The sequence below is a fragment of the Harpia harpyja genome, chromosome 18 (genome assembly GCF_026419915.1).
Source record: "Harpia harpyja isolate bHarHar1 chromosome 18, bHarHar1 primary haplotype, whole genome shotgun sequence".
NCBI lineage: Eukaryota > Metazoa > Chordata > Aves > Accipitriformes > Accipitridae > Harpia > Harpia harpyja.
In genome coordinates this window covers 16,215,203-16,235,299 of record NC_068957.1, presented here as the reverse complement: position 1 = coordinate 16,235,299, position 20,097 = coordinate 16,215,203, and the positions used below count along the sequence as shown (strand labels likewise).

Here is a 20,097-nt window from a genome sequence, read left to right as displayed (position 1 = left end):
CAAGTAATCTACAAAAATCAATGAAAAATACTTACACGGGAACAATCGGTGCTATATATAGACTGCTTTCCTCATTCCTTTCATCAGGTGCCATTTACGTACAGCCCATAGGTTTCAGTTCATTTCTTCTCCTCCCCTATATCGTCTACCCGAAAGGCTAATCTACACAGAGGATCTGGAGCCTTCCTGGGACTCACAGGAACCTGAGATTAGATATTGGCTCCCCGAATCCCCTTCAGGGGTGGCCAAACGCTAACTTTTAAAAAATAACTAACATCATTAGGGTAACATGGCTTTTTTCTTTAAAGGGTCCTGCCAGCATTTGCCTTATTTGCATCACAGCGCTACATTGGAGAAGATTTTTCTCATCCTTCAGACAGTTGTAACAATAATTTCCTCACTCCAAATCAAGAAGTCAAAAAGTCCACTTCCCCCTCACCTCCCTTCCAAAGCAGCTCAGACTGAGAAAATAATTTTTTAAATTTCAAGAGGTGTTTCTTAAACTGCAATATTTTTCTTCTTCAGTACTTGGTAGTCTGTATTTACTAACCTTCCAAAAGAAAGACCATTTGGACTAAAAAGCAAACGTCACCGAAATCACTGAAACCAGGTTCTTCCAACAATGTAAAACCTTTTGCCCCAGTAACTCCTTTGGGGCCAGCAGACATGAATTTGTTTCAAGACCAGTTTCAATTTGAATGTTCCGGGATCTTCTGCTGCACCAGACTTTGTGGAGCATTCCCAGCCCCTTCAGAAGGTGACTCACAGGAAATATGTGATTTTGCCCTCAGCAGGTGGGCTGTGCAATCACCTCCTCACTCCTGTGCAGCTCCCCAGCAAGTCAGCTCTGCTCACACCCTGGTACCTCTCGCTTCTCATTCATCCCTCTCCAAACAGCCACGCTACGACTGCGTGGCAGATGCCCCATCCCTTGGAGCCGGACTGCGGTGCCACGGTGCCCGCATCAAACAAGCCACGGCCATGGACCTGAAGCCAAGCAATGACACAAAGCCCTGCCATAGGCCCACAAAACGATGGAAAATTAGATTTAGAGCTGAAACAAGAAAATAAAGCCTTCACTTACAAACACGCATGCTGCTTCTGGGTCTGTGCTGCTGCTTCCTACAAAAAACTAAACAACAAAGCCAGGAAGGGGACACCTCAGCAGGGCCACATCACCCACAGGCATGGAGAACGAGAACAGGGTGAGGCTCAGGGGAGCTCTGGGGACTTGGGAGTGGGGGTGCACAAAGCGTCACGGAATTGCGACGTGGGCCTGGAAAGGTCCACTTACTGGGACAACCGGTCTGCCGAGATGACCCGTGGTCAACTCCAGTCTGCAGAGGCCAGAGTGGCTTTCACAGGGCAGCCGTATTGCTACCGTGAGGCTCGGCTTGGAGCCGCGCAGGAGTTCAACGGGAGCACCAGCTCTCTTCTTCACACATCTGGGTCTGGATAAAAAAGACCTTTCGATAGGGCCAGTCTGATTGAAAGCTCCGACGCCGTTCAACAGCCGCCAGCCAGGCAGGAGCGAGTGCCAAATGACTCAGCTTCACGGCTGCTGCTTTACAATGCAGTCTCCAGGGCCACGGAGCAGCGAGCGAGCGGGCCAGCATCCCGGGCAGAGTCGGGCTGGGCCGGGGGCTTGTGCCGACCCCTCGCAGGCCCCCGCTCCCCGGGTGCTGGGAGCGGAGCAGAAGACACGAGCACACGCTGCTCTCTGCTGGTCAGCGCACCACCACGCAGCCCCGGCTGGAAAACGTCCTCTTGCAAACAGCTGACGGGGTAGAAATGAAATGAAAGACTTCTTCTTTTTTAAATTTGACATCACGCCTACGAACAGCCTCTGCAAAAGAAATAACTTTGGGGCTTTACATTTGCTTTCATAAGCTCGGCCCCTAACTAATTGCTTTACATACCTATACAAACGCCAGTTGAAATAATACCGCTTTTAAAATGTTTCCGCATTATGGATGTGGCATTTTGGAACTGCACACGTCTGTGCTCTCTTTCCTGACTGAAAACATACTTGTGTTTTGAGCCAATCCAAAGGAAATGTACTTCTTTTCCACTTCTACTTTTCTCTTCCCAGGAGTTTTCCTTTCACTCCTGTTTAGCTTCATCCAAAGCAGAATATTTTTCCTTTTTTTCCTCAAACTAAAAAAGCCCAGACTCCAGGCATTTTGACCACCTGCACAGCATAGAGCATCCTCCCTTACCAGGAATGCTGCACTGGTTGGCACTGCTGATTTTTCTACCCAACAAACACCAGTATGTTGGGCACTAGCCTGGGTGAGGAATATGCCTGGGTCTGCTGGGTCCAAAGTGCCTCTAGAGCAGTGCTGAGGGACACCACTTCTTCATGTAATCCTTGGGGGCTATTGAACAATCCTAGATGCTGGGCCAGAGCTGTGACTGGTGAGGAATATGAATGTCAGCTCCTAAATACTCTTTGAGACTCCTCAGCAGATGCCAGTAGTCAGCAACATAAGGGGTAAATCAACTCATCCAAAGAGAACAACAGAAACTGGATGTGCCAGGAAGATGTCAGACATGCACACACAGAGAGGGATCCCAGCTCTGCCTGGGGCCAGGACAGCAAACCTTGCCTTCAGAACTGTGGGATTTTACTACCTTGGAGAAAGGAGAAAGCACCAAAACTGGATGCCCAGCCCTCAAGAAATAGTCTTCTGTCGCTCTTCTGGGAGGCCTTGATAGTGCAACATCATGAAAACAGCTCCTAGAAGTGCATAAGACAAGTGCAGAGCAGAAGAAGCCTCTAAAGAGCCCTGCATGCAGCAGCAGGGGTTTCCTGCAAGGCAGTAGGTGGCTGCTATTAGCCTTCAGCATCTCTTTTGCTGAAACTTTCCTGTATTCTTCCTGAAGCTGGTTTGGCCAGGCTGCTTCCCCACCACCTCTTGGAGTGCTCTCACTCATTACTTGCTTAACTTCTCTCTCCTTCCCAGAGACTGTCCCTTCCCAGGTATGAACTGCTGCCCACTATGGCGCTCCAATGGACAGCACGCTGGGGGATGAGCACAACAGCTTTGCAGCTCAGCCTCCCTCCCGCTCCCAGACTCTCCACACATTAGGGACAGTGGCAGCACTGTTTTCTGCTGGTTCATGGCTAGACCACGACCCTAGAGCAGCTGGAGTGCAGAAAAGGGGTCCTCTCAACCAGCTTCTGTTATAGGCTCAAATTCCACACTCCTTTCAATAAATCCCTCCTCAATTACTTTCTGTATTTTTTGAGTCCACTCCAAAACAGGGCTATTGCACTAGATCCTAACTTCTATAAGAAAGGGCTTCCTAGAGGCTGAATCCTTCTAGTTCAATCTCCCAAAGGCTTAGGATCACAGAAGAGTTGATGGTACTTCCCTTCCCACCAACTGCCCCCCCCCAACTCCATACAAAAGGCTAAAATCTCATTTTCCAGCTCCAAAACCATTAAAAACAGAAAATCACATTTTATTTGCCATAAAGTGTTGATTTGTCACAAAAACACCAGTATAAAACATACACCAAGGTATGCAGCTTGGGCAACAAGCCACTATCCAACACTCCTTCATGTCCAGAAAGAGTGACAAAGCCCTGAGAGGAAGTGACAGCTAGAAACCCTGCTGCGCTGTTCCCAAGGAAGCATTATCACAGTATGAGAGATGTTCCTCAGCATACAAAATGTATTCATTCAATCCATAGATCTTTTTTTCCTTTACCAGGAATTCACTTGTATTACGAGTGAAGTCAGGTTCTCTTAAACTAACCCCCTCCTGCCTAGGTGGGAGCGTAAGTCTGTGTTCCCAAATGCATTACAAATTTCCTAAGTTTTCAATAATCTCATGATTTCAGCAAGTTCTGGAGTAACAGCACTACAAGGCAGTTGTAACCTTCACTCAGGGTAAGGTTCTGCTTCTTTTGGCTCTACTGCAACACTGACAACACTGAGTCTTTAAAAAGCACTTTGAGTCTCCTTTGGAAAGGAAAACCCAAGCCTGAGTGAAAGATGCAGAAAACAAACTGATAGGTAAAGCCTTGGTGAGTGTAGGAGAGCAGATGCAACAGAATTCAATAGTTACTATTTCATTCTGCAGAGCCTAATGACAGGATATGGAAACATGGGATTTTTGAATTACAGACAGATGAATGCTGAGCATGGGGCATGACACAGAAGATGGCTCTTTGGGGATCCCAAGGGGAATAATGAGAAATAGAAAGAAGCCTGCTCTTCACCATGTTAAGGCCTTATTTCCTGTGATGGCAATTTTTTGCCACTCAGTATTTAGATGCACAGACAAAACACACACACACTGTAGTCAACATCAAATGCTGAGCAGCCTCACAGCACTGGGCAAGGCTTAGACAGAGCAAAATTATTCCTGTTTCCTGAGCTACAGTCCCAGGCAGCAGCACACCCATTCGCCTCTCTGTCAACCTCACACCACTGTGGGTGGCAAAGCACAGCAGAAGGTAGTAACTGCCCATAGCACATCGGGGCATGCAAGCACAGCACCTTTTGGCTCAAATTTCCTGTAGCTGGGAAGCACCAGAATGCGTCTTTATTCTCTTCCACAACCGTATCTGCAGTCCAGCTGGATACTGGTTGGATGGGGTTAAGCGTGCCCAGTCCATCAGCCTGGGAAGCCTGCAATGCATTTTCCTGCCCTCTCCACCTAAATCTCTGGGGAGATCTCAGTGTCTAATTTAGCTATTCCTCCCCAAGCATACAGCACCAAAAATAAATAATACAGCTCGCTTTCATTTGGGGGCGGGGTTTTGAAGGGCAGGGGGTTGATTTGCTTTTTGTTGTTGTTGTTTTGCATTGTCACTTTCTAATAATTAAAGAAAAAAAGCACACATAGGTTAAAAATTTGTCATCCAAATGGCCATCTCATTGTTGAGTGTATACGAAGCCAGACACAGTAGGAATCTCGTGTTCCTTTTCCTTTTTGGAATCTACGACATGGCTGTATCTTTCTCCTCTGTTACATTCCAGGTAGGGACCCCAGTTTGCAGCAGGCCTGCAGCAGCTTACAATGCGCTGAAAAGCAAAAAACAAGAGCATTTAATGTCTTACCTTAGTCAGGGCTATTGTGAAAGATCAGTAAAGCTGTAACTCTAAACATGCTCTGCAACTCAACAAATGGCAAACAAATCATCAAAGTTATTAAAAATCATTCCTACTGTCCTTGGGTTCAGTGGATTCTGGACACTGAAGTCAAACAAGCAGGGAAAGCTGTGACCAACAGGACTCTTTGGCAAAGCTTGGCAAGAAGAGCATACCTCAGATCTTGCACTCGCTCGTTTCTGTGAGGAATGGGAGGCAAAACTCCAGAAAATGATATGGGCATAGAAAGAGATAGAAATTCTTCAGAGAATTTAAAGCGGCTGGAATAACGGCAGAAACCATGAAAATCACTGTTGAATGTGTGGCTGCACTCCCAGAGAATTAGGCTTTATCTTCTTATCAGAACACAGTAGGGTAAATTTGCCTCTGGTGCAACTACCAGAGGGGTGTTTTGGTCTAAAAATCCAACTAACGAACACCTCAAGGTACTGAAGGTGTGTTGGAAAAGACAGCACAGGTGTTCCTGACAATGCCAAGGAAAGCAAGACTTGAGGCTATGACACCTTTTTTGCACCCTTACCTGACAAAGGTTTCCTTCAGCTTTAACTATTTTTAGAATAGCAGCGATGGGAATCCAGATGACACAGAAGATGATCATGCACCAGCCAACGGCGGTTCCCCAGGCTGGATATAACACCGAGCCATAAGTGGGAGGTGAAAATGTGACCAAAGACCAGACCAAAATTGCCTATAAAAAATGGCAAAGAGATTAAGAGAGAAAAGCAGTTGTCCAGCTAACTTGAACTTGCACCGTATTTCCAAGTTGGTTAAAAAAGAGGGCCATCTACAAATTCTGCCCATTTCCCTCTTGCTTTCTGAGTGCAAGAACGGTTGGGCAGGATTTGGTGTTCAGTCACGGCCACATAGTAAGACTGAAGGACAGGGCTGAAAGACAACACTGATACGCACCCTAACACTTTAGGTACATCTCTGCTTAAAGAGAATGTGATCTCTGGGTTCTGTTGAAATCTCATGTTGGAGAATATGCAAGTTGCTGGATGACCCAGTACCTTTCTCTGGATGTTTTATATGTTCCCATGTTCTGCTATTTACAGGCATATGGGAAAGAATCTGAGATCAACTGTTGGCAAATATTGCTGCAGAAATAAGATGGTTTAGGGGCAGCATTTTCTAAACTGTAGCCCAGACAGATTAAAGGCAATGTGCTGGCCAGAGTGACTTGGTACTGCTCCTGGATTTGGGATGCTAATGGATTCTCTCATAGTAACATAAATCAACCATCACCACTCACAATTAGAAGTGCCGGAGTAACGAAAAACTGAGACACACATAACAGGACATAAAAAGGTCTCAGTTAGACAGGGCAACAGCCGGACACCCGAAGAGCAAACCCAAGCCAGGGTTCTGTCCTGAAAATGGGATTCCCCTCAAAGGGGAAAAATCTAGGTTTTCAAAACATTTTCTCGGTCGGAAATGAAGATAATCCAGCTGCTAAGATGGACAATCTGGTTGCTCCGTGTGTCTCCTCAGAGTGCAGACCCAGCTCGCTAGCAAGTGATCTGAAGGTCCAGCCTCTCCTGGAGAGGACCCAAGGAGGAGCGGTATGTATCGGAAAGCACAGATAGCACGTAGTTTGCTTCACTGGCACAGCCATACCCTCTCTTTATACACAGGGCCTGGGCATTCAGCCCTGAATCTTCACATGGAAACCTCTTCAATATCAAAGTAGTAAGTTCTGTCACACTAACACAATCCAGTCATCCGCACTCACCATTAACAGCACAGGAGTAATGAAAAACCAGCACATTCTCCACCACAGCCAGAATAAACGGCTCTTCTTTCCAATCATCATTTCAATGTCTTCAATGAACCTGTTTCCTCCTGTTGAAAGACCAGCGCAGGGTGCACTGTAAAGCAGGTGCCTCCCTTGCAGGTGTGGTGCCTCACAAGGGATAGAAGAAAGGCAATGGTCAAGGGCAGTTCCTCCAGTTTGGTGGTAACCGCTAAAGCTTTTCAGCCAGTTAAGTTATAAATGCTTTATTGTGGTAATTAACGTTTAATATACACTCTGCCTGGGATTGCATAGTCAAATCATGGATTTTCAAGGCAAATAATTTACCGTAAATGTAGATGATGCCTATTATCTCCAGGACAGCTGCAATAAGGATTCCCCATCCAGCACAAAAGTGATCTATTAGGTTAACCCAGTAAATTCCTGCCTGTAGAACAAAAAAATAAAGAGGTAAAAATGTACCCAGTCCCAGTAACATCTTTATGCAAATAAAACAAGTTGCATTGCTCAAGCCAGTTTAACTAATCACCAGTCTGAGTTTCTGAAGTTCCCAGTTCTCTAGGCTAAGTACACATTTCTGAACATTATCTCCTTTAAAGATCTCTATGTCAAGTTGAAAAACACATCTGACAAAATACTGTCGATCTGTATATTAATTACAAGATACATGTGTACGCAAAGTATATCTAGACAGCTGAGAGCAAAATGTAAATTTGGAACTTACTGTATTAAAGCTGATGCCAAAGGTTTAACACTGAGCTACAGCAACAGCTATACCAGTTATCAGTTCTGGTAGGCCTGTATACTCCTACACGCACAAGTTTTCCACGTGGGTTAAACACAGCTTTAAACACCAGCATGCAATAGCAGGATCACAGAGCAGGAAACAAGCTTTAAGCCTTTTCACACTCTTATGTTCTAAGACCTTTGCAAGCTTCCCTGCCATCATGTTTGCTTGACCATACACCTGTCTATTCACTCCAATTATCTCCTTCACATTCTCAGTCTAATTGCATCTATAAATCTGCATTTCTAGATGGAGTCATGGCAATGAACCTTTACATCCTTAAAAGCAATTGCCTCAAGAAATTTTCACAGCATACTTAAAATTCCTTGTATGTATGTGTATATATGTATGTGTGTATACACACACACACACACACAGGAGAAGTAATCATACAATCTACAGATGCTTGTGAGCTAATAGGTTTTTATGACATGAGTAGGCCATTTCTCAAATCCTGTCCTGTTTGGCAGACAGTTCTGAACAAAAAGATCCCACTGGCATCTATTAGCAGTACCCACAGCACTGCAGACAGACTGTGTGCGTATGCTTGAGATTACACAAAGAATCTCCTGAACCGAGGAGCAATAAATCAGGCTGATGGTTCACAGGCTCTGTACAGGCCTTCCGTTTAAAAGCACATCTCAGTTCAATAATCACAGAAAACCTGAGGTTCTTCAAAGCTTCCCTCTGGGAGTTTCTTATTTGCATGTCCAGGCACACTGGCAGAATTCAAGATTCTCTCAGATCGATCCATGAAAACAGGAACAGTTGGAAAGGATATTTTGACTTGAGTTTATCGCTTGCAGCATAACTAAAGCCACAGCCAAAAAAGAATTGAATGCCTTACCTGAGTAACACAGATAAGACCGAGAAAGAAGAGCAATATGCACACACCCAGGGTTATAGGGATTCTTAACTTTTTCATCACTTTGGGATATATATCTTGTATGGTGGTTGTAAGTGTTTCTGCAAAGGAAGAAGCGTGGGTTTTGAGCAGCACAATTAAGAAAGGCAATGTTCATTGGAAAGGCTATGGGTTACTTAAAACCCCACTCACCTATGGTGGCAAACTGAGAGTCAAGGCCCAAGAGCAGGAGCATGAAGAAAAACAAGAAGGACCACAGAGGAGAGACTGGTAACCTGGAGAGAGCTTCTGGGTAGGCTACAAATGCCAGATCAAACCCTGGGAAGCAGTGGAAGGAAGGAGGTTATTGTCATGCCTTGGTCAAAGCAAGTCCCAATACCGACAGCGTGACGATCAGCTTACCTGAGTCCACAACCTCCGAGACGGGTCTCTCGGACACAAATGCCATATGTCCCAAGATGGAGAATATCGCAAACCCAGCAAATACGCTGGTGACGCAGTTGGTTACACAAACTAAAATAGCATCCGAGTAGCAGTTGTTATGGAACTTATTGTACGATGACAAAGCAACAAGCCCGCCCCATGCCACGGACAGGGAGTAGAATATCTGGGTGGCTGCATCTTTCCAAACCTACCAGTGATAAGAACATGGGCATTATTGTATTAACTTACAGTACGTATCAGAAACATTTAAGTCGGCCCTCTGTGGAAGCTCCAGAGTTTTTCCACATTTAACCTGAATATTTAATCCTATTTCATTTAAGTTTTAGAGTAGGTGGGATATAGCATGCTGGTGACCTTGCAGTCTCAAGCACAAACAATACCTTCTATGATCTCTGAAGGCCACATCCTGAGTATGTTGCCAAATACTTAACTCTTATTGGGCTAACCCTGAAGAAGAGCTTCCATTCATTCACATGTGTGGGTTCTTGAGATATGAATCTTGTCACAGTGCCAATGAATAAGGAAAACCAGGACAGGGTTGCAGGAGTGAGAACTTCCATGTGCTCTCCCACTTGTGCTCCTCACACCGTGACCCACACAAACCACTTCTGCCTCTGCTGCAGCTCCTCAGTGCCAAATGCTCACATAAACCACCAAAAATAAATATTACACAATGTCTGCTTTTGGTAAAACTGAACTAATGTTAGCATAAGCCAGAACAAAAAAAATCCAGGCTTCCATTGCAAAAGGTGCCCTTCCTGGTCCACCTAACTTTCAAAGCTAATTTCCTGAGTAAGGCACAGCCTGAATTTCAAACTCAGCGGTCACTTCAACCTTCTGATAACGTCCCTTGAAATTATCAGTAACCAAAGCAAGTGGGACTGATGCAATGAGAGCAATGCTTGATCCCAGAGCAAGACCTTTCTGAGCAGGCCTTGCTAGGATGAAACTCCAGCAAGTCTGCAAGAGCTGCTCAGAGGCAATACCACAGTTGTCATCACTGTCTGCTGTGGCAGGGACGTGGCAGAGGGTAGCTATTTTTTTAGGTTGAGAGTAGCTAGAATAGGGGCTTGGACTTCCGATAGAGCTGGGGGTTGCTGAAAAAACAGAACACAGCTGCAGATACAAAATGCAGGGCAGGACATGAAGAAGTACCTGACTGGATAAAAAAAGTTGCTAAGTGACAAGCCCACAGAACCATAGAAGCGTGTCAGGCTTCTGTGGATGACACTACCTCTCACCTCTGCCTCCATCAGCTTGGTGATATTGGACTGTCTCCCAATGTAGTATTCGATGCCATCCAGAGCACCTTCCAGTGTGGCACCTCGCACCAGCAAGATGAGCAGGATGACGTATGGGAAGAGTGCGGTGAAATAGACGACCTGCAGAAAGAAGGGCAGGGACACGCATTAGAAGCAAGGGGATGCACAGACCTTGGTGCAGGAGGAATGGCCAGGTTTTAGGCTAAGGTCTGCTGGTACAAATGAAAAACAGGTGACCAGGGAAGTGAACACAGGCCAAGCACTAAACCATCTGGCTTAGCCAGTTCTAGAGCTGCATTCCAGCAGAAGCAGAAGGCCCAAGCCACATATCCACTTTTTAGATAGCACTTGACCAGTTTCAGAAATGTGTTTTCTGACATGATTTACTACTGTCGCAAGGCCTGGACTCAACTACCCCAGAGGTCTCTTGCTAGGCAATGCTTCTAGCAAATGCGAACTGAAAGCCAGTCAAAATTAGGTGACCAGGATGGAATTATTTCCTGCTGAGACTTAATTAAAAAAAAAAAAAAAAAAAAAACACAAAAAAACTGCCCAAAACCAAAAAACAACACAAACCAAAAAGAAGACATGCTGGAAGCTTTATTTACCAGGAACAAGGACTTTTAAGTTCTCTCAGACACAGATCTTTTTTGTTATTTGTCTACACAATTTCTAGCGCAATGGGATCCGGGCTAGAAGCAGGGCTAAGCAGTGCTATTATCATGCAGGCTATATTCAACAATACTCTTGTTCCTCGAGTCTTAGTTTCGGCGTTACGCAGACAGATAATTGACCCTGTACTGCTGGTTACACCAAGCCATAGCATTGCACCATCGTATGGCAAGTCTGCCATTTCTGAAGACCTCCTTCATATTTGCCCAGAATAGTCAATTCTGTCTGCTCTTCATCTTTGCCTTGTTCCTGTCTAGCTAGATTCTTCTGAGTCTTACCTTAGTCCTCAAAGAGGCTTACCTTCGTGCCAGAAGAGAAGTGACAACAGGAAGAGCCAATTGCCAGGAACCCAAAGAATGCGAGTTTAAGAGGAGCCATGCGGCAGAACAACTGTGGCTGGGAAAGCACAGATACTCCACCCTGAAGTGCTGAGATGGAAGGCTGAAAGCTCCAAATAAAAAGGAGAATAGGAGGAGACATCAGACTGAGGAAAGGAAGACAGGCAGCAGGGAACCATGGAAAGGCACAATGACAGAAGGAATCAAAAGGAGAAAAAAAAAAAAACCCAAAACAGTGCAGGAAGGGTGAGAGAAAGAATGAAGGCAACAGAGACTGAAGAAGTGACCGATGGAGATGCAACATGGGGGTAAGGAAGAAGTATGGGGAGGAAGGAACTAAACCAGGGAAAGGGCCTCAGGCAGGGAAGAATGGAATTCATCCTGCCTGAAGTCTGGAGAGGAGCCAGCCTAGCCCAAGGAAAACTCTAGGCAGCCATGGTCCAGCACATGGAAATGGGAGCTCAGCAGAGCCAGAGCCTGAAAACAAGCACCTATGGACCTGCTCCCTAAAAGCAGCTTGAAATCTTGAGTACAAACAACATTTCACAATCTGTCAGGAACCTGCACATGCACATTTGTTCGCTGGACTTGACCTGTATTGTCCAAACATCTCAACTAGTCTGGAGGTGCAAATAATTACCGGGTGTTCCCAGGGTGTGTGCACGCATGTGCAGTCACATGCACATATCCATCATAGCAGGCCAGGTGACTGCCAAAACTCAGCTGGAATCACCTGCATGACAGCAAGATCCCCAAATACATGGCAGCCCTGGTGGAGCTAAAAGACCCATGTGTTAAGTAATTGCTGTGTAATCAGCACCTTACTCATATTTTATGTAACAGTCACAAAAGCCAAAGAGCAGAGAAAAGGTCTAATGCCAAGCCCAGCAGAGGGTAGTGGGTTAGGACTGCATCCTGCCTTGTGCTAATCTTCCCTGAGTCCAAGTGACATTGGAAGAGCAGGATCAGGCCAAAAGTCTGCTACTTGCTCTTCCTCTTACCTTTCCAGAAGATTTTATTCCTTTAAACAATGCAGCTCCAACTATCATCCAGGACAGGAGGAGGCAGAGCGCCAGATACCACACGATGTTACCGGTCTCGTCCAATCCACTCGAGCGCTGAAGAGCCACTTTACTGAAAACACAAAATGCTGCAATGAGAAGAGGGTGACAGCAGCACACAATCCTCCCCTTCAGCTACTTCTTGAAGGAAAGAAGTGAGCTGGTTTCTGTAGATATTACAAGACCCTGCAGCAGCTTCCATGAGCGTGCAGTTAGAACTGCATGATTGGCATTGAAAAATTTAATATTTAACTGCATTTTCCCCCTCTTTTTAAAGTCTACCAGCCCTCAGCTCTCCATACATCTTCCATCAGGCCTGCCTCAGCTCTTTCATGTTAACCATGAAATTCTGATGGCAAGAGAAGAGCCCATGAGAAGAATCAGTTCCCAGGAACCCAAGGAACATGAGGCAAATTGAAACCATGTGGCTAAAGAAATCGCAATTTTGCAACAGGCCCAGATTCAGAATAAGGTGAATAGATTTTGCGCAGTAACTCCTGAAAAAAGTGTATACTATACATAAAGATGCTAAGTAGCCCCTACCACGACTCTGGAGATGAGGACTTCTTTAAGCTGGAGTATTTTTCAGTTTGCTACAGGTTGACTCATTTGCTTCTCTCCCTCTTTTTTTTTTTTTTTTTTTTTTTTTTTTTTAAGGGCCCATACTCATCAATTAAATTTTAAGTCCCCTCTGCACAGATTTGCATGCCCACCTCCCTTGGCTAGATTGTTTCTGGACAGCAAGATAAGACAAAAATAAAAGATGCATTCAAAACCACAATGCATAATAAATGCATTTTTAGCAATTTCTTTAAAATATTTACTTACTTCCAGTATTGCTCACTGGGAAATTGCACTGGTTTGTAGTTCATGGTGCCGTTTATACACGTGAGATTGTTGCTTGTGATGAACGAGTAGTTTGCATGAATGATTTCTCCATCTAAGGTTGCATTGCAGTCGCTTACTGAAAGCAAGCAAGAAAAAGGGATTGTTAACACAGTGATGACTGTATAAAAATCAGACTATTATAGCAAACGTTTTCTAAAGAGTTACAGCTTTAGTTTGCCTACTAACAGTATTTAGAAACAAACCTGATCTATCACTTACAGCTGTGACTTTGTTACTTTGACTGTAAATCAAAACACCAAGAATGTGGTGTGCTCAGCTCCACCTTTCACTTACTGTCAAGAATACTTGCAAAAATCAGAACTGAGGATAGTTAAGATTGTAGCCTTGGTTACTCTGTGAAAACCTTTGTCTCAAACCAAGGTTACACACAGATCATCCTCTAGCAACTTCATCTTATTATGGCAGAGGGCTTACTAGAGCTCTTTGAACATTTCCCTGGGGTGGGGTGGGGGGGGGCGTGGCAGGGTGAGCACTGTTTGGGTTTTTTGGGCTGGGACTTTTTTTTTGCCAGAATATAAAGTGAGGGACACTATATCAGCATTTTCTGAAGAAGTCTTGTTGAAGCCTATTTCAGGACAGCTTATTCAGTTCAGTTTTGTATTCCTCCAGCACTTAGACATTTTGAGCTAAAATATTTTTATTTAGCCCATAAGCAAGCGTCAACTTTTTGTTAAATAAAGCATCTCAACTTCATTCTATGAAACCTACGAATCTTAGAAGAGATTTTCAGATATATGGTTAAGAGCGTTACAATTACATTAACACTTGGCAACACACTTCCAGCTACTAACTACTAATTCCCTCACCAACTTCACCTTTTGCCTTAAACTGGTCTGATATGGGAACTGGTGAGATAACAAGTGTTTGTCCGTACATGTGCTGCCAAACATCAGGAACAATAGTTTGGAGATACCTTCTAAAAGATAATAAAGTGTGAAACCAGTGCCTCACTGGTGCTCAGGATTACCATAGCCACAGGGGAGGCAGGGGGCAATGAAAGAACCTCTGATAAAAGCTACGGCAATACTCTTGCTTCGTGACAGGAAGGTATGTGCTTTGCCACGAAGCCTGATGAAATGGGAATGCAGTATTTCTGGGGACTGTATGTACTAGAAGAAACCCTAGGTTTTAAAGGAGAATAAAAAGGATGCAACAAGGAGGTTTCAGCCCAGCTCTCTGTAGATTTCCCAAGCACCCAGAACTGCTGCCAGGGAAGCAGACAAGCATCACTCCTGTGTGTTCAGAGACAAAACACCAGGGAGGATTTTTCAAGCCACAGGTAGCTGTCTTGCTCCTGTAATTTCTCCCAGAAAACAGTACAAAGTGCAATTATCCAAAACAATAATATTAAGGCCTATCTGTTAAGTACAGTACCTAGTCGTGTTTTGCTGCAGAACTCATCTGCCCAGGAAAAGCAAGCCGACCACGGCAGCACTTTTTGAAATGAGGCAAATAAGTAGTAGAGCGCATAAGCAATGATAACATTGTAGTAGATCGCCACAAATGTTGAGATGATGACCATTGTGATGCCCACTCCTAGGAAAGAGAACGACACAATGTCTTAACTACACCAAACTCAGGTTGAAAAAAAAAAAAAAGAATGGCCTTCACTTGACTTCTAAAAGGCTACTTGGGAAGAAGTTGAGCTGGTTTTTTGTTTGTTTTTTAAATAATTTTTAACAGCAACCGAACAGGGAAAGGCTAAAGCCATGAAACGAGGGATGTGATCCAAACTGACCATCTCAAATATGGTTTTGACACAGAATTTGAATCAGGCCCACAGAAAAATTGGACTAGTTGCTAAGTCCAAGTCTAAAGGAGAAATTCAATATTTTATTCTTTCCCAGTTTAGTGGGAAGCTTTGATTGCTTAGTAAAATAAAAGAAACTACACTAGGACTGACTAAGCCATTTTAAAGATCCCACTGTAATGAATGGTTTTGCTAATAAATGAGAAGCAACACAGAACAGTAAATCTGTGCCAATAATACTGTTCTCCTCCTTCGTTAAAATGAACATTGTCCTGCAAGTTTGGGAAAGTCTGCCAAACTGTCCTAATCATCTTAGAGACTATATTTAAGTTTATATCTTCACAGACACATAAAAGATTTAATGTGTCTATAGACTTCTGCTTTAAAGTTAAATACACTGCTCTCCTGAAAGGTTGCTTGTGCTGCAGAACAGAGACTGGCAAAAAGAGTAAGTGTTCAGGCAACCAGCCAGACTGTAATCCCTTTTGTTTCTGTAGAAGGTGGCAAGTAATGTTCTTATTGCACCAGAAAGAAAATACCTTGTTCCTACATTAATTCCTCTGGTAGATAAAGAGGACAAACAAGACCAATTGCATAGTCCTTTACACCCATGGCTACAAGACCTGGATGTATAGGAGTGAGTAAAGCACATGGTTAATTGTTTCCAAACACAGGAATCACCTATCAAATTCAAACCCTCACAAAGACAGGCAAACTATCGTTACAGAACGCAACTATTTCTCTTATCACATCACCTTACAAAGTTGGAGTCTAGCCTATTTTATCACACCAGCAGATGATTCACAAGGCAATGAGTTGGATGAATATGTGCACAGCATTGCATGAATCAATCAGACCCACGTGCCTGTGCCAATGCTGGCAGCCAAATACAGAATTAGCCCATCCAATATGGAACTGCCTTGCAAGCTATATAGGACGTAAAGTGTAAAGAAACAGCAATAAAGTTAATTTCTAAAAGTGATTTTTCTGTCTGTTGCACGCAGTGCAAGGTGTTTAACTGAGGTTTTCCCTCACAGAGCAAACAGGGTGATTTCCTTCAGCGTGGACAGCTGCAGTTAGGGTGGTGTGCTGTGTAACACCAGAAGAATCATTGATAAAACCTCTCACAACTGACAACCTTTTCTGGGGAAATCTTTAATCCAGATCTGTTTATTAATTGAGTAATAAGGAATTTCTACTTGAGAACGTAACGGTGACCCCGTAAGCTTGGGATTATTCTCTACACAGAAACCGGCTTCTCAGAATTAGTAACTTCGTGAAGAAATCATTATTTCACATCTGCTTATTAGTAGCATAAAAAAGATCTAAGGAAACATAACAATACCAACCTTGAAACAATGGTAATATTCTCCAGACGGAAATTGGCCCTAGACTGGCAAACTGCCCAAGGGAACATTCCATGAAAAATAAGGGCAAGCCAGCTAAGGCCAACATCAGGGTGTATGGGATCAGAAAAGCACCTGAGGGGAGAGAGGGAAGAAAACCCACAAACACACACACAGGGAAAACAATGAATCTTTCAGTATTCACCACAGTTCCATTGCATTTTATACTCCCCCTTTTTCCCCCCGCCTCAAATATCCCACTGTGGGGGTTTTTTTGCTTTTTGCAGAATAGAGAGATTTGTTTCTAATTCCTGTTTTCTCTAAGGCTAAACAGTACCTGCGATGAAGAGACACAGACTACCAGGAGAACTGGTGATTTACATGGGCTGGCTTCTCTTTTGTAGAGTTCAAAGGATTTTACAAAAACTCTTAAAGACATACTGCTCTCATGCAAGCAGGGACACTGCTCAGCTGTAGGCACCATCGGCTTTGCCTGCTTTCTATTTCATCTTCCAGCTTTTAGTTTAAAAAGGAACAGATCCATTCCTTCACGTACTTAGCTGTGATTTGCAACTGCCCTGTTAGAGTAGCTACTGGACGTCCAAGCATGAAAATTATTTTCTATGGTTGGCTGACTCCTGTGTCAAACAGCATCGCAGCATGGCTCTTGTTCGAGGCCATTTTGAAGTGCACATTAACCTGATATCAATGTGAGCCCTGTTCTGTGAAAGGGACTGGCACGTCTTCGCGTGTGCGCAAAAGATACGGAAAGTGAGAGCACAGGTTTCCTAAGCGTGACCTGATATCCCCGCAGAAATCTGTCCTCTCCTCCCTCAGTGAACTTCAAGCAATCGAGGACCCAGTTGTGCAAGGAACTGCAAATACCTGCTGTAATTTAAGGAAGTACATAGTCCCACAGAATTAACTGGATTACTCCTGTGTTTCGAAACAAGGATGTAACAGTTGTCTGTCTTTATCAATCATGGGCAAGGGGCACAGAGCAGGATACAAGCGGCAGCACGAATATGCTTAAAATGCAAAGCTTTCTGCTGCAGCACATAAGAAAAGAAACATCTAGTTGAAGGGCTGATATCACGAGTTATTTTGTTTTCACAATTTTCTTCATTATTCATAAGTAATACAAGCCAGCCAAACTCACTCCAGTAAAACTCCTGTACCATGAATGCCACCTTGTGCGCATGCAGTGCAGTTGTACGGGCAGTGCTGCGTTTACAGTCCAGAATTTGACTTCCAACGACTGTTAGGCAGAGCAAATAAGTACATACGAGCAAGTCCTCTGCAGTTACTTGGCGTTTACGCTCTCTTTAATTACCAGTGGTTGCCTGGCAAGTAGACAGAACTCCGGAATAGCAGCCGGGGAAGCCAGTGGCCTCTGTTTGGCTTTGCCACTAGTTCATTGTGCAAGCACGTAGAGGCTCTCTCTGCCTCGCGCTTCCCAAGTATCTGATGGGGATAATTATTGAGCTTGGGTAATTATTCCGGCCTAGCTTGTTTGCCTGGCAAAACAAAGGTTGAGAGGGGATTCAATTGCTCTCTATAAACATATCAGGGAGGTAAGCACTGGGGAGGGAGAACAGCTATTTAGCTAAGTAGAGGATATTGGCACATTGACAAAAAGATGCATGTTGCTCACAAGTAAATCAGAAGAGTTGTGGAATTTTGCGGTTAAAACTAAATACTATTTGCCTTTTCAGCTGGTACCCAAAAAGCACAGGGATGCCTCCTCCTCCTCTTCCCATTCCCATCAGCGGGCACTATCCCAGTTCCCAGGGTGATGCTCACATCCAGCTTTGACAAAACGTGCCTGACCTCAGGGCTGGCCCTCGGATCTGGCCCTCCTCTCTCTTGGGGATAGCAAGGTGTGCCCGCCCGACGCTGCCATTCAATACAGGTACCTCCGCCATTCTGGTAGGTGAGGTAGGGAAACCGCCAGACGTTGCCCAGGCCCACAGCGTAGCCCACCATGGAGAGCAGGTAGTCGCCTTTGTTTGACCAGTTGCCACGCTCCAAGTTCTCATCGCTGTCACTGGCGTGGGCATCTTTTTCGTTTGACAAACTGAAGTCCTTGGAAGAGAAGAAGAAGGGAGGCTCAAGATTGCCCCATAGGCGAGCGGGGCAGTCATATCCTCATTTCTCTGTCCAGAGCAGCACTTTGGTGTCGCTGGGCAGGGCAGCTAGACAGGGTGGGCAGAGCCAGGTGGGCTGTCAGTCCAGCTGATCCCTGCGACAGGACAGCACGGACCTGTGAGGGAGGGTCCCTCCAGAGAGCCCAAACAGCCTTCATGGCCAGTTTTGCCCTGCTCCTACCTTAGTCCCCTGTGCTGTCAGCTCCTGGGGGCTGCACCTCCAGTGGACTCCCCTACTCTGCCCCTGCACGTGCCCAGATCCCCACACCTGTTCAGACATTCGCCCCAGCACACACCTGTATGCCCACTTCAGACCTGCCCTGATGCCCCCATACCTGCCCAGGTGCTCATCCCTCTTTGCCTACCCCAGTGCCCCCATATTCCCATACCTGTCCAGATCTCACCTGACCAGTTAATTTCATACCTGGCCAGGTGCACCATACCTCACCTGCCCAGTGCGTCCATAGCTGCCCAGGTACCTGCACCCTACTTGCCCGAGTGCCCCTACGCCTACCTGAGCACCTCCATACCCTTCCCGCTCAGATGCGCCCACACCCGCCTGTGTTCTCCCACACCTGCCCGGGTGCTTTCATACCCGCCCAGGTTCCCTCTACCTGCCCGGGTGCCCCCGGCCGGCCGGCCAGCCACCCCCCCTCCCCGGCCGCCTCACCTTCTTCTTCCCGCAGGAGAGGAAGCCCGGCAGGCTGAGCATCCCCATCGCCGCCGCTGCCGAGGCCGCTCCGCTCTGCCCGCGCCGGCCGGCGCCCGGCCCTTTATCGGAGCCGCCGCCTCCCGCCCGCCCCCCCCCCGCCGCCGCTGCCGGGAACCGCAGCCCCTGGGCTGCCCCACGGCCCGGGCGGGGCGGCACCTCCCGCCCCCGGGGCACCCCCCGGCCGGCCGCCCGCCCCAGCCCCGTGCCCGCTTCCCCGCCCGCTGACCCTCCTCCAGCCCCGCGCCCACTTCCTTGGGAACACCCGCCCGGCCGCCTAACCCTGCCCGGCCGCCTGCCCACTTCCCCCCCTAAACACCCCCTGCCCTCCGCACGCCCTCCCCTCCTCACCTTCCCCCGACCCACTTCCCCTGCCGCGCACCGCCTGCGCTCGCTGCCCCACCCCGGGCTCTTCAGCCCTCCCGGCGCCCCTGCCTGCCCGCCTCCCCCTTCCCTCTGCCAGTACCTACCCACGCTCCCACCCCCTTGCCTGCTGCCCACAGGGCTGCCAACTCCCCGTCACGCACGGACCCCGCTACCTCCCTACCCCTCCCCACGGAGGCACTACCCACCCGCCTCACCTACGGTCACTCGCGGGAGCCCCCGCTCGTGGCTCCCTCCCCACCCATGCCTGCCTCTCATTCCTTCTTAACCTGCTCCCTGCTGGAGTCCGGGCTCAGGCGACGCACGAAAGCAAAGGGCACAAAGGGGTTAACCAGCATGGAAATTTCAGCTTCTAAATACACCTTCCACCTACCCGAGAGGCACAGAAAGGGCAGGTCATAAAAGCGAAGCCATCGCCAGAGGAGGAATTTAACGAGCAACGACTCAAAGACTTTTTCTGAAGCACTCCCCTGATTCACCCACCAAAGCGACCTTCCCCAGGCATCCCCTAAGGACACGCAGGAGGACACTGGCCAAAGCACACT

The 20,097-nt window shown here is 46.3% G+C and overlaps 1 protein-coding gene across 1 annotated transcript; it reads right to left on the bottom strand.

Annotated features, from left to right (window-relative positions):
• Window positions 1–3,447: 3,447 nt before the first annotated feature.
• On the bottom strand, window positions 3,448–19,236 carry SLC6A14 (solute carrier family 6 member 14). The gene is made up of 14 exons (XM_052813948.1): window positions 19,130–19,236; window positions 18,229–18,397; window positions 16,316–16,447; window positions 14,591–14,752; window positions 13,136–13,271; window positions 12,248–12,380; window positions 10,216–10,356; window positions 8,933–9,161; window positions 8,723–8,848; window positions 8,513–8,631; window positions 7,206–7,305; window positions 6,858–6,967; window positions 5,646–5,813; window positions 3,448–5,038 (listed from the first exon to the last, which is right to left on the bottom strand). The coding sequence occupies exons 1-14, from the start codon at window positions 19,175–19,177 to the stop codon at window positions 4,889–4,891; spliced, it is 1,923 nt and encodes a 640-aa protein (XP_052669908.1). The 5' UTR covers window positions 19,178–19,236; the 3' UTR covers window positions 3,448–4,888.
• Window positions 19,237–20,097: the final 861 nt, after the last annotated feature.

Bases quoted from the DNA above. Each gene is read 5' to 3' on its own strand.
- SLC6A14 (XM_052813948.1), bottom strand. From the start codon at position 19,177: ATGGGGATGCTCAGCCTGCCGGGCTTCCTCTCCTGCGGGAAGAAGAAG. The intron at 18,398-19,129 runs GTGAGGCGGCCG...TTCTCTTCCAAG, and splicing joins TCTCCTGCGGGAAGAAGAAG to GACTTCAGTTTGTCAAACGA. The intron at 8,632-8,722 runs GTGAGTGGGGTT...CTTCCTTTGCAG, and splicing joins CTCTCAGTTTGCCACCATAG to AAACACTTACAACCACCATA.